Below are 14,465 nucleotides of genomic sequence, written 5' to 3'. Positions count from 1 at the left end.
TCAATAAACAATAAGCCTTTCTGTTACTACACTCCCTTTTGTCAAATTATCCAGAGCCATTCCCTGTGCATTTTCTTTACAGTTTATTCTTAAACTATTCTAGAATGGCCATCTTTACTTCAAATAAAACTAATTATATTTGAAAAGTATGCTTCCAGATTTTCTATTTACAGAGCGTTAAACACCATGGAAGACCACCTCCAAAATGTATTGCTTTTACAATTGGGAAAAGAACATTTATGCAAGAACATTTATGCATTTGACGTTATCCTAAATAATGTTTTGAACATTTTCAGCATCCTCTGGCCAGACCAACTATCATGGTGTGGTTTAATTTATGGCTGTAACACAAATCAGACTGTAGACATGCAACACTCAGAACATCCATCCAGCTTTTTCCACATGAGGAATGAATACATAACGTGGTGAAAGAGTTGAAGCTGTCCACATGGTCTTTGCAGGAGAACTGGCCCAACGACTGAGCCTGGTGTCTCCTAAGTTTTTTTTTTCCCAATTGACCAAGTTTTGGATCCTCGCCTTTGTCACATTTGGCTTGTTTAGTTGGGAATACTTCATTCTTTCGGGTAAACTATTTGAACTGAACTGAGCTGATATAACTGAACTAACTTCATCTGAAAGGCTTTATAAGGCCTTTGGCTTTATTGACACGCTGTCTTACTGTTTAATACTTTAATTTGACACAATCTGTATTCTTTAAAGCACTATAGAAATCTAGGGCTCATTTGTTGTCATGGTCTCCGCTGATGTTTAATGGTGTCGTTGTAAACATTTGGTTTATATTCTTGATAAGCATTAATTCAGTAAACTAGGAATTTATCTATGAACCTGTCTCTAGATATGTAATTCAGTTAAGTCATATGAGTCATCACATGTTTAGTTTCATACTTTATAACTTTTTATTGGACTACGTTCTTTCAATAAATAATCAACATATTGTGAAACACCCCCTTCACTATAAATACACCTTTCAAATGTTAAACTGTTCTTCAGACAACGCAAGCAAAAAGTTAGGAGACATCAGTTTTTTTTCTTTTCATTACATATTGCCGTTCGAGGTAAGTGAAAGTGCTGCATTGAACATACTAAACATATTACACATGCAAAATTATTCTTTCTAAGTATTTTATTTAACAAAGCAAATTAAAAATAAGCTGATTTTATATATTTTTTGTATTCATTTTAAGGAAAACAATGCATAGTCAGGAGGAAGAAAGGTAAAGTTTCCATTCATCTTTTGATAAAAAAATGTCATCATTTTATGTTATTTCTACCACAGAGTACTGTGGCAGAATAATTAAAGCTTATAAAAAAATGAGAGAATTCTCGGGTAATCCAAAACATGTGATTAATGCATAAATCTAAACATGTCTCTGATTCTCTGTTTGACATTTTAATTATAAAGCTTATCTTCAGAGTCACAGACTCATGGAGCATTCCACGGTCATTTCACTGAGTCTGTTCAGCCTTTGATTGAGTTGATCGACTCTCTGAGGTTGATCGGCATTGATAAGGATATAGATCTGCCATCCATTGCAGTGGTGGGAGATCAGAGTTCTGGAAAGAGCTCGGTTTTGGAGGCACTCTCTGGGGTGGCTCTACCTCGAGGAAGTGGTAAGACTCTGAAGTTCCTTTTATTTCACCAATTGACAAAATCAGAATTAAAAATAGCATTTATTGCAGTTGTGCAACATTGTGCAGTGTTAAAAAAACATTTAGTTTCAACCTTCATACATGCAACCGTTACCCCGCTCTTTCATAAAATATTTTGAGGGAGGGGGCCAGCAGACACGTTTCATAAATATATATACATATACATATATTTATGAAACTTACTTTGATGCCAGTTGGCATATGGCAAAATGGGCCTCATACATGAAACACCAGGGGAACAAATTATTGCAAAAATAATTTGTAAAGCTGTTTTGACGTAAATTTTAAGTGTCTGTTTCTTTTTAACAAACTGACGACAGTAAATTTTGATGCACTGAGTATCATAATACTAAGTTAGTTTGCTCCGTTGTTGTTTTTATTTTTGACTTTTGTTTTGTAGCTGAGAGTTGATTATCTATTTATGAAACTATTTAGCTTATGACACAGCGCATCTCCCGGATGTTCCACAGCACTGTGGCCTGATGTCATGACCTCCTCATATTCCTTGGGGATGCCCTCAAATTACATCTATATGAGTCATAGTTTTCACAAATTGGTTCAGAGCAGGGTTTCCTGGAGGAGCACCTTTCTTCTGGTATCCCCTGCAACTATCAAAGTGTATGTGGCTGCAATTCAACTTGCCACAATTTCAATGGAGGCACAGTGGGCATCCCTTTGTGTTTCATTTTCTCAATAATGTCAAATGACCGAGGCCTATCTGCAGGCTGTGGGTTCTTTCTAGGGATCTTACCCATGTTCTTGAAGGATTATCAGGCATTGGAACGGGTTTTATCAACTAAAGATGATTATATACACCAGATCAAGTCATGCGTCTAAGGTGCCATCCTTGGTCATTCGTCTGTTCATGCTTCAAGACCTTTTATTTGAGTTACAAGTAGAGGCTTCGGGATGTCTATTCATGTCCATCACATTTTATTGCAGATGAATCCTGTTCTTTCCACTTCCCCAATTGATGTAAGTTGTGTGTAAAATTGTGCATTTGTCTAGAGAAAAACTTTATGTTTTTATGTTTTTAAGGTATTGTCACACGCTGTGCTCTTGAGCTGAAATTGCGGAATCTCAAGAAAGGAAAATGGTCAGGGACCATTTCTTACAATGATCACAAAGAGAGCTTTCATGACCCACTTATGGTGGATAACTTTGTTAGAAAAGGTCAGTAGATTTATAAGGTGGAATATATAAAGTATATATATATACACACACACACACACACACCCTGAAGCTTAGAGATGGATTTAAATTGGTTTGAATTTACCAATACCAAAACTATACTCCTGTCTATGTCTGGTGAAAAATGTGCTTGGAAATTCAACAGCTCAAAATGAGCTCGCTGGAAATACAGTTGGAATAAGTGATGAACATATTTCTTTGGAAATTTCCTCTCCTGACGTTTGTGACCTCACTCTGATCGATCTACCTGGCATAACCCGTGTACCCGTGCAAGATCAACCTGAGGATATTGGAGATCAGGTGAGTGCATGTTGTGTTTCCTCAAAGCAAAACTGCTGTAAAAGTTCTTGACTGCGTGATCAGTAGCTATTACATTATATCTGTTAAATTGCAGCTAAAAAAACAAACATATTTTTGACATACAGTATTTCTTTTCATGTTTCAAGTAGTCGGTATTTAGCTGACTGGTCTAATTTAAAGTCAACATGAACTCAGATTTGAGTACAACCTGAAATCTGGAAATGCCCTGTTTTTTTTTTGTTTTTTTTTTATTTGAATAAAATGAAAACTAGTTTGGTTTGTGCCACTAATACAACTATTCAAGTATCGGCTACATATAAATCATCTCTATCAATCTGAGACTTCATCATAATATTTTCTAGCCATAAAAATCAGGAGCAGTCACAGATTTTTAAAATAATGTAAAATTGTTTGACTTCATATTCGATTTGTGTACAACTTTAAAGTACTCGTTGCCACTTCTTCCGACTTTAAATTAGAGATTCAGTTAGCCTAGATGATTATTATATATAATTATATAATATATAATGTAATGATTTATGAGGTTTTTGTGTTCATCAGTGATCGTTCAATTGTGGAAAACTACCAAATGTTCAGCAGTTTATCCCTGGTAATGGTTAATGAATAAAAAAAAACCTAATAATTAAGAGAGCTCATCTTGATCCGTTTTTAAGATTTAAACATTTGTTTTGTTCTGCATGTTCCACTGCGAATACATTTTCTCACGTGATTTAAAAGTCTTTTAGTTTTCATTTTATTCAAATCATAACAAAAAAAGTCCCAACAATTCAAAAATGGTTATATATATTTAGTTTATTAATACATTTTGGGTCACCTGGCCGACATGCTAATCTAATACCCACTTATAATGGCCATAATGCTGTTTCGTACCGATGTAAACATTCTCTCCTTTGTTATCTTTTTTTTTTTTTTTTTTTAGATAAAAAATTAATACTAAAATATATTTCCAAAAGTGAAACCATCATTTTAGTTGTTGTGCCTTGCAATGTTGACATAACAACGACGGAAGCGCTTAGAATGGCGCAACATGTGGACCCGAGGACACAGAACTCTCGGTTTGCAAAATTATTGTATTTCTATAACATACTTTTTGTTCATTTATGATTCTTGTTCTTTTTCTAAAGCTCTTTTTGTTTCGTTTTTTGAATGCTCGGGTTAGCAATTCTCACAAAACCAGATCTCATCGACAGAGGGGCGGAGATGGATGTTTTGAAAATTGTCCAGGGCAAAGTCATTCCTCTCAGCAAGGGCTACATTATCGTGCGATGTCGAGGTCAGAGTGACATCAATGACAAAATCCCTCTGGATAAAGCCATAAACATGGAATTTAAATTCTTTAGAAAACACAAATACTTCAGGTAATTAACGAATAACTGCAGTTACCTTAACTGAAAACCGTTTTTTATAATCTAGTGTTTTCTTTTTTCTCTTGACAGCTATCTACTGAATGATAATAAAGCATCTATTCAGTGCCTGTCAAGGAAATTAACCAAAGAACTGGTTGACCACATCAAGGCAAGCACTAAATAATGACAAGGAGGATTTGATCCCTTCTGATTGGTTGATTGATTGATTGATTGATTGATTGACTGAAGTGAAATGAAGGTCCACTCTGTTGTTATATGGGATGTGTGGGATGTATTATGTATGTATATGGTGTAATTAGCCGACTGATTCATCCAAATACGTTTTCCTATTGACACAGATATCATTACCACACGTAGCTGAGCAGATTAACAGTCAGACAGTTAATGTGAGAGAAGAACTTAAAAAGTACGATCAGGGTCCACCTCTGCAGGAAGAAGAAATGGGACCTTTTCTCAGTAAGGATAAAGCATCTGTCTGTCCTTAACATTTATTTATTTCGTTTTATTTAAATGTTCTGTATGTACGTTTTTCACTCTACTAAAGCATATGCTACAGTCTCTGTTTTGGTTTGTGAAACCCGCCCACTGCTAGATTACCCAATAGCACTTTGGCACCCTGGGGTTGCCAGTTGGTGTCCAACACAGTGTATTTCCTTTCATTCATCGTCATGCGTGCTCATTCAATCTGGATGAAACAAACGTCCCCATCAGTTGAATTTTGTCTGCGATACCTAGTTCAATCCTACACAGAGCACCTTTAATATTGATTGATTAGGATTGCTTTCCTATATAGATAATATTAGAGTTCAGCGATCAAATCGATGAACTGAGCAGAACAGGACATTCATCAAAAGGCAAAAACATTTATGCACTTCTACGTCCTGTCTTCAAGAAATGGGACAACCACCTGAGTGACACTAAAGATTCCTGTGAGTCAACGTTCACGTCAAATTATTGGTTTCTTTTAAGGACTGCAGCAGGATCCCTAAAACTGACTTTCTCTCATCCTTATTATACATTTAGTTGAGACAAAAGTGCAGGAAATGATAGACAAGTACAACGAGAACCATCGTGGCAGAGAATTGCTAACGTTCACTGAGTACACTGAATTTGAAAACGTCATCCAAAACCATGTAGCAGCTCTTCAAGAGCCAGCTATGGAAACACTGAAAGATGTGCGAGGTAAAGTGTGCATTTTCTAGAGGTGCTGTTAAACATTTTTGACAATAAACTTGTAATTTTATTTAATAATTTTCTCTAGATATTATTCAAAACAAGTTTAAGGAAGTATGTAATTCATGTTTTGTTCAGTACTCCAACACTGAAACACAATGTTTCTGTAAGTAAAACCATCACTTTATTATTATTACTATTGTAATAATAATTATTATTATAATTATTTTGCCAATTATGTTGTTCTCCTCAGAAAAAGATTGATGAGATTCAAACAAAACAAGAGGCCAAAGTGGAGAAAAGAATCAAGGAGTTTATTGAAATGGAGCATCTGATTTTCACCCAGGACACAGTGTTGCAAAAAAAACTTGATGAATCAGACATCCATCAGATGACTGGTCTGGAACATCATGAAAAACTCTGTGGAGATGACACGGTTTTAAATTCCAAAGGCTGTGCAGAGTTGGATTCGAGAAATCTAGTACCAGAAAAACTGGTTCTTTATTATGATGTGAGTGACAACTCATGTTATGAAAAGTCTTAATTGGTTATTTAAAATGATCTTCACACTGATAAAAAAAAAAAGATTATTGGTGCTACCTGGAACTTTTACGTTTAAGTGTAAAATAAGTGAACATCAACCAAGCCACATGATGGCAGTGTACTGCCCCAAAAGGTGGCTCAAAATCAAATAACTTTGCTTTTCAGTGAATATTATTTTAATTCATGGCCTGTGTCCTTACAGATTGTCTATCAACGCCTAACAGACTACGTGCCGATGCTGGTAATCCTCCTCATGCTGAGGAATGCAGCTAAGACGCTGCGACATGGCATGCTGGAAATGAGGAAAGTGGCGGATGTGGTCGATCTGCTAAAAGAAGACTTGGACCAAGGGCGCAGGAGAAATGAGCTAAAGCAGCGTCTGGAAAGCCTCTTACAAGCTCAAGAACTAATAAACAACAGACAATGAAACATCTTCATAAACATAGAGGCTGCAGAAATTGGCCACTGGATATACGACAAATGAGTTTTAAATTCTAATGATCAAATCATGATAGCAAAGCATAACAAGTGCTTTATTTCGAATCACCAGTTGCTGAATGGGAATGTCAGCTCAATTTATTACATGTACACACACACACACACACACACACAATAAGTCCTTTACACAATCTGACATGGCTGCATTTAAAGTTGAACCGGAAACTAAGTGCTGGTCGTCCGGTCAGAGGAGAAGGTTTTTATTTTCTCCATTCTTTCATGGAGTATCGCTTCCTTGCTGCTGAGGACATTTAATTTCGATTAGCGATTATCATCGAATTGATTACAAACACTGTCTCTAATAAAACAAAAATTAAGTGTTTAATCTTGTCATTATACATTACTATCACTCTGTTCTCGTATTTGATATTTGACACAATCTGTATCGTTAAAAGCGTTATATAAATAAGTGATTGATTGATTGATTCATTGTATTTAAATGACTAAACTGTAATTTTCTGTAATATCTATCCAATAATAAATAAATGAATAAATTCTGGATTTTTGTCATGTTATCATTATTTTATTGTGTTAGTTAGCTATTTATTATTTTTATTATTATTATTATTATTGTTTAGTCAAAATAACCCAGCTGCAGTTTGTTAAAAACTGAGTTATCTGTTTTTGCAAATGAACTCTTAATTTCTTTTAGATCTTCTTTTAGATCAATTAGGACATCCCAGTTTGAATTTTTATGGAATGCATGAACTGAAACTATTTACCCTGAATGCAGTGTAAAGCTTATGTTAATTAAAACATAAGTAGGTTAATTTATTTTAGAATTCAAAGAAAGAATTTATCCCTCTTTACTGCTGCTAGGGTTACGCTCTAGCTTTTCATATCCTAACTTTTGGTGCAACCCAGAGGTATAGGAAGGCTCTGTATATTTTTAAAAATCCATATTAGCCGAACCAATAATTATCACCTGGACTATATAGAAAACAGTACTATGCTGTTATCTGATGGACTGTGACCCTCAAAAATGAAATAATCTAACTGAGAGCTAGATTGGCAGGCAATCTGACTAATTACAATACCAAATCTGCCATTTTTGCAAACAAACCAGACCAGAACGTAATAAATAGGTGAAGAATGTAACAACTTATTAGGTTCTGCTGAGGAGCCAAAACTGGTCCCTGAAACCCAACAATGGTTTGAGATTGTGGCAATCGCAGTCACATACACTTACAAACTTGTGGGTGACAGCCTATGCTCCAACCTTTTTGCCGGACAGAAAGCACTACTCCAGTTGCGCATCTTCAGGGTCTTCAAGTCTGCTACATCCTGCCCAAGAGCCACACATGGAGGTTCCAAAGCTCCGGATACAGTTGCCAAATGGTGCCGAACCCCTGAGAAAGGAGGTCTTTCCTCAGAGGTATGCACCAGGGAGGGGCTGTTATGGAAGCATGATTTCCTTGGGCCAAAATCTGGCAGTGGGAGAATTTGCAAGAAGTAAACTGGTCTACCTACACTTCTCAGAAACAACTGCAGATCAGCTGGATCCTCTCAGGGTGGAGTTGCCAGTCTCTGCAGACCAATACATGCTTACCCTGCAGCAATGGCTGGAAGTGCTGCAAGGCCAGATGCACTGCCAACACATCCAGAATCCTGAAGCTGCCTGCACGTTGCATGTGACACCCCAACCCGACATGGAGGCATCTGTTGTAACAACAACATGCCAAGACACTTGCTTTAAAGGCACCAGGAGGACCAACTGTTTTGCAACGAGGCCAAAAAGGGCCAGTCGTCAAGATAGTTGAAGAGTTTGATGCCCACCTTCCTTAATGGGACAAGGGCATGGGGACATGGACAGCCTGAAGGGGGATTTGTAATGCCATGCTTGACTCTCGAACACAAACTGTAGAAACTGCCTATGTGGAGGAAGAATTGAGAGATGAAAGTGCACGCGTCCTGCAGGTTGATTGCTGCAAATCAGTCCTGGGCTGAGTTCATTTGGTATTGCATTTCTGCTTGAGCATCTTGAATGGGAGCTTGTGAAGGGCGGACTGAACACACGCAGGTCCACGATCGCATACCACCTTTCTTGAGGATGATGAAGTAAGGGCTATAAAAACCCCACCTTAATCTCAGCTGGAGGGACCAGCCTGATTGATCCTTTGCCAGGAGGACAGCAATCTTCTCGACCAAGACAGGAGAGTCACAGACTGCCAACAAGTCTCGAGGATGCCACTGAACCTGGGATGTCACTGGGCAAACTGAATCACATAGCCAAGTTGCATCGTCCCAGATGAGGCACTGTGATGGGTTAGGAAGCGCAACTTCCACCCTCCGAACAAAGGAAGTAATGTTTGTTACCCCCTAACAAACGTTACTGCACATGCATGCTTTTGTGGCCAAAAGAATCAATAACAACAAGTCCTTTTAGATATTTTTTGATAACAAGCAAAATATATTTGCTGCGTAAATCAGACAGATTTACTAAAATGCTAATTCATTCTCTGTAAGAGGGGCTTTAAGCACAAAAAATCAAGGTTTCCTGGTAATGGCTCTAGTCAAAGCAGCTCTGAGCTTACAAACACTACCTTATATGCAGGATGCTTATATGCCCTGTGATTTTGAGTTCTGATTGTTCTGTTAAGTCTTCCTGTCCTAAGTTTGCTGTATTGTGTTGAATTTTATTAAAGATTGTTGAAGTTCATTCTGTGTTTCCTTGTTACTAAGCAACAGCAAAGTGTGACAGACATATATAATTATATATATATATATATATATATATATATATATATATATATATATATATATATATATATATATATATATATAAATTATATATAAAATTTCAGAAAAAAAAAAATGTGCGATTGTACTTTTTGTAATTTTGTAAAAATGTTACTTTTTAAAAATAAATTGACAGCTCTAATAAAGCTGCGCTCCGCTGACTTTTCATTACACCCCACATGAAATCTGATTTGGACAGGAAATACCAAGACAAAGACAGGAAAAGGATAAAAGAAAAAGTTAGACCTTGATGTCTGAATACAAAAAAAGGATTTTAGCAGAAGAGAGTAAGGCAAGGCAAGTTTATTTATATAGCACATTTCATACACAATGGTAATTCAAAGTGCTTTACAAAAGAGGAAATAGACAAAAGAAGTGTTTTACAGTTTTTTCTCAATTGCTTTGGCTCAATTCTCAAATGAAATTTTAATTTTTCAAAACAATAAGTTCAGATCTCTAAACAATTAGCTTCTTGTTCACATCAGATTAGAATTTCTTATTGATTTGAGCAAATTGCAAATGCTTTGGCACATGTGCGCAAACAGTAAGTACAATTGTCTGCATCTTTGCACAAAAATTAATTGTATATGGCTTGTTGATCAAAACTGATCAGACGATTCTCACTTTAACTGTCAAACTCTTCATAACTTTTCAATCCTTTTTCATTGTGTAAGCCATCACACTCAAAACGATCCATTCAGTTATGAAAAGTTAGTATACATACATGTATATTCTATAAATATCTGTCATTGACATTGTTTGTGATGACTGATATTTGGCTAACGACCTCTAATTGCAACACAATTTGAATCAACCAATCAACCAATGAATTCAACCATGTAACCCATCAAGTTTGAGAGCATATATATGTAGATTGCCTACAGCACAATCACTACCAGTTTTTTTTTTTTTTTTTGAAAATGGAGGACTTCCACAACCCTGAACTGCAGCAACATGCTCGTGAGAAGAGCAATTGGAAGACGTGTAAGAATATGTGGTGGTGGTGTTAGAGGAAGACACAATAGAGGAGAGTCAGAGTCTCTGATGAAATCAGAGCCACACTTGTAGATCATGTCATAAATCATGGTTTTACAATGGAAGAGGCTGGCCAGAAGAGTACAGCCTAATGTAAACAGGTCCACAGTGTCATCAATTGTGCAAACCTTTCGTAGGGGAAAACCGGTAAATATGTATTTATCTTTTTGTCAAGCATTTTTATAAACAACAATATTGTAAAGGTAAATGCAAGTCTATTTGTACATTCTATAGAACTGCACAACAACCACGCGCCGGTGGCAGAGCAGCAATATTTAACCACCAGCAAGAACAAGTAATTTGCAACATGGTCATAGCCAACAATTCCATCAGGCTAAGAGAAATCCAAAGTGCAATCATAAATGACAATAATGTCTTTGCAAATATAAATTCTGTCAGCATTTCCACCATCGACAGAGTTTTGAAAAGACATCAAATGAGTATGAAACAACTCTACAAGGTACCATTTGAGAGGAATAGCTAACGAGTGAAGGAGTTCCGTACCAGTATGTCCAGGTAAACTATCGGTGTGCACTTAGTGAGTTTTACTGTATTTGTTTGCCTGTATTACTTGAGGTTTTAGAAACCCATAAGAAGAGAAAACGTGTATGGAACTCTAGAATAAAAATGCACTTTATTTTTGTTTCTGTATTTCTTCATAGAGAATCATGGAGTTAGAAGGACATGAAACAACACACATTCTTGTTTTTGTGGACGAGGCTGGGTTCAATCTGTCCAAAGGCCGGAGACGTGGTCGCAATCTCATTGGACACCGAGCCACAACTGACACACCAGGCCAGCGTGGGGCCAATATTACAATGTGTGCTGCCATTACAGAGAATGGTGTGAGCACACATATTCCACACATTGGGCCCTATAATACCCAACTTCTCCTGGCCTTCCTAAACACACTTTACAGAGACCTGGTTCCAGAACAACAAAGAGGTTTAGATGGACCACATTTGCCTAATTATGTTGTTGTCTGGGATAATGTCAGCTCCACCAACCAACATTGTTAGGGAGTGGTTTGCTGCACATGAAAGAATAACTGTGGAGTTCCTTCCACACCGCACTTCCATTCCTAAATCCAATAGAAGAGTTTTTTTCAGCATGGAGGTGGAAAGTATATGATCACAGACCACAAGATCAGATGTCTCTGTTGAATGCCATGAATGCTGCATGTGAGGACATCACAGCTGATCATTCAAGGAGATTTTTCCCGGTGCATTGCAATGGAAAACATCAGATGTGATGTTGATGAAAATCTTTGGCCTGACCAACAAGAGCGACAGGATGTCCACCAAGAATCATTATTTTTCTTCTTCTCATGGGTGTTATTTTGCATTTGTGGTAACGTAAGACATCTGAAATGTACAGTAATTGGACGAGCAAGATTTCCAATTACATGTAGTGCATTACAAAAATAAATGTACTGTATAAATACAAATGTTCATATACTTTTTTTTCTATGTACTATTGACTATTCTCAACAAATATCAGTTTTTGTTTGTTTTACTAAAACCTTAATTTCCATGGTTGAGTGCCATGGTGAAAAAACAGCTAAACATTTTGACCAGCGTGGCTCACACAATGACAAAAATACTTTATATTTTGGTGGCCTTGGCCAAATGACTGACAAGATAACTAGGTTTTGAAGCATGAATGAAAAGTTTTGGGTGACTAACTACATTTTGCAGACATGCAATAGAGTTCTGAAGTTCCAACAAACAGTTTTGACATTTGCACTAACAGTTTAGAGAAAGTTAAGACTGTTTTGAAAAATGTGCCAAAGCAATTGAGAAAACTGTATTACTGAAACTAAAAACCCAAGTAAAAAAAACAAGTACAGTTCCATAATGTAATTAAAGTGCTCTATTTTCGTGCACAAATTTTGTACTTAATACCCTAAAAGATCTGCTTCCAGAAGTCATAGATCCTATTTTGAACATTATTAATTCATCATTGTCATTGGGATATGTTCCCAAAACCTTCAAACTGGCTGTAGTTAAACCTCTCATTAAGAAACCACATCTTGATCCCAAAGACTTAGTAAATTACAGACCAATCTCTAATCTCCTTTTCTGTCAAAGATACTAGAAAAGGTAGTATCCTCACAACTGTATTCTTTTTAGAAAAAATGGTGTCTGTGAGGATTTCCAATCAGGTTTTAGACCGTACCATAGTACTGAGACTGCTCTCATTATAGTTACTAATGACCTGCTTCTATCATCTGATCGTGGTTTTATCTCGTTATTAGTGCTATTAGATCTTAGCGCAGCATTCGATACTATCGATCACAACATTCTCTTGGATAGACTAGAAAACTATGTTGGCATTAGAGGAAGCGCCTTAGCATGGTTTAAATCATATCTATCTGACCGCTATCAGTTTGTGGCATTAAATGAGGAGGTATCATATCGATCAAAAGTGAAATATGGAGTTCCTCAAGGCTCAGTGCTAGGACCGTTACTTTTCAACCTGTACATGTTACATCTGGGAGATATTATCAGGAGTCATGGTGTTAGCTTTCACTGCTATGCTGATGATACTCAGCTCTATATTTCAGCGCAGCCTGGTGATACACACCAAATTGAGAATCTAACAGAATGCATAGTCGATATAAAAGCTGGATGATGAGTAACTTCTTAATGTTAAATTCTGAAAAAACAGAGGTGCTAATAATTGGACCTAAAACCCCACATATAATAATCTAGAACACAGCCTATCACTTGATGGCTGCTCTGTTAATTCTTCATCATCAGTTAGGAACCTAGGTGTGCTGTTTGACCGCAATCTTTCTTTCAAAAACTATGTTTCCAGAATCTATAAAACTTCATTTTTCCATCTTAAAAATATATCTGAATTACGACCTATGCTTTCAACCTCTAATGCAGAAATATTAATTCATGCGTTTATGACCTCGAGGTTAGATTATTGTAATGCGTTATTGGGTGGTTGTTCTGCACGCTTAATAAACAAACTTCAGCTAGTCCAAAACGCAGCTGCCAGAGTCCTTACTAGAACTAGGAAGTATGATCATATTAGCCCGGTTCTGTCAACACTGCACTGGCTCCCTATCAAACATCGAATAGATTTTAAAATCTTATTAATTACCTATAAAGCCCTGATTGGTTTAGCTCCTCAATACTTGAGCGAGCTCTTATCACATTATAGTCCTGCACGTCCGCATGCGTTCTCAAAACTCTGGCCATTTGATAATACCTAGAATATCAAAATCAACTGCGGGCGGCAGATCATTTTCCTATCTAGCACCTAAACTCTGGAACAATCTCCCTAACTCTGTTCGGGAAGCAGACACACTCTGCCAGTTTAAATCTAGATTAAAGACACATCTTTTTAACTTAGCCTACACATAACACACCAACACACCTTTTATTATTCAAATCCGTTAAAGGATTTTTAGGCTGCATTACTTAGATTTGCTGGAACCGGGAACACTACTCCTACAATACGATGTACTTGTGACATCGTAAAAAGAATGGCATCTACGCTAATATTAGTCCTGTCTCTTTCTCAATCTGTTTTCACAGTTTGTATCCAGACTAGATGGTGGATCAGCACCCAGAGATTATGTTCATCAGAGACCAGAACACCTAGATGCGCCCTGTGGACCAATCACCAGATCCTGATGCACACACACACACGCACACACTAAGTCATTTACACTACCTGACACAGCTGCGTTTAAAATTGAACTGGAAGTTAAGTGCTGGGCGTCCGTCAGAGGAGAACTGACCCCAACTGAGTCTGGTTTCTCCCAAGGTTTTTTTTTTCTCCATTCTGTATGCATGGGGTTTTGTTTCCTTGCCGCTGTGGCCTCTGGCTTGCTTGGTTGGGGACACTTAACTTCTAGTGATTATCGTTGAATTGACTACAGAGACTGCATTTAATAAGAAATTGGTCACT

General features: G+C 37.0%; 1 protein-coding gene and 1 long non-coding RNA gene across 2 annotated transcripts; both read left to right on the top strand.

Moving 5' to 3' along the window:
• The first annotated feature begins 984 nt into the window (after positions 1-984).
• LOC122359407 (interferon-induced GTP-binding protein Mx1-like) lies at positions 985-7,178 on the top strand. Its single transcript, XM_043259699.1, is given in 15 exon segments — positions 985-1,076; positions 1,206-1,235; positions 1,424-1,632; positions 2,710-2,844; positions 3,008-3,166; positions 4,106-4,220; positions 4,222-4,238; positions 4,343-4,541; positions 4,620-4,698; positions 4,889-5,011; positions 5,344-5,479; positions 5,574-5,739; positions 5,862-5,889; positions 5,977-6,234; positions 6,469-7,178. Coding segments are annotated over 14 exon segments (1,872 nt in total). The 5' UTR covers positions 985-1,076; positions 1,206-1,212; the 3' UTR covers positions 6,694-7,178.
• LOC122358398 lies at positions 5,388-5,838 on the top strand. Its single transcript, XR_006252601.1, has 3 exons — positions 5,388-5,479; positions 5,574-5,732; positions 5,812-5,838. It is a non-coding gene; the product is annotated as an uncharacterized LOC122358398 (long non-coding RNA).
• Positions 7,179-14,465: the final 7,287 nt, after the last annotated feature.

This window comes from Puntigrus tetrazona, chromosome 15 (genome assembly GCF_018831695.1).
Source record: "Puntigrus tetrazona isolate hp1 chromosome 15, ASM1883169v1, whole genome shotgun sequence".
NCBI classification, from domain to species: domain Eukaryota; kingdom Metazoa; phylum Chordata; class Actinopteri; order Cypriniformes; family Cyprinidae; genus Puntigrus; species Puntigrus tetrazona.
Note: the sequence above shows the minus strand (reverse complement) of the source record. Positions and strands in the feature narration are given on the sequence as shown.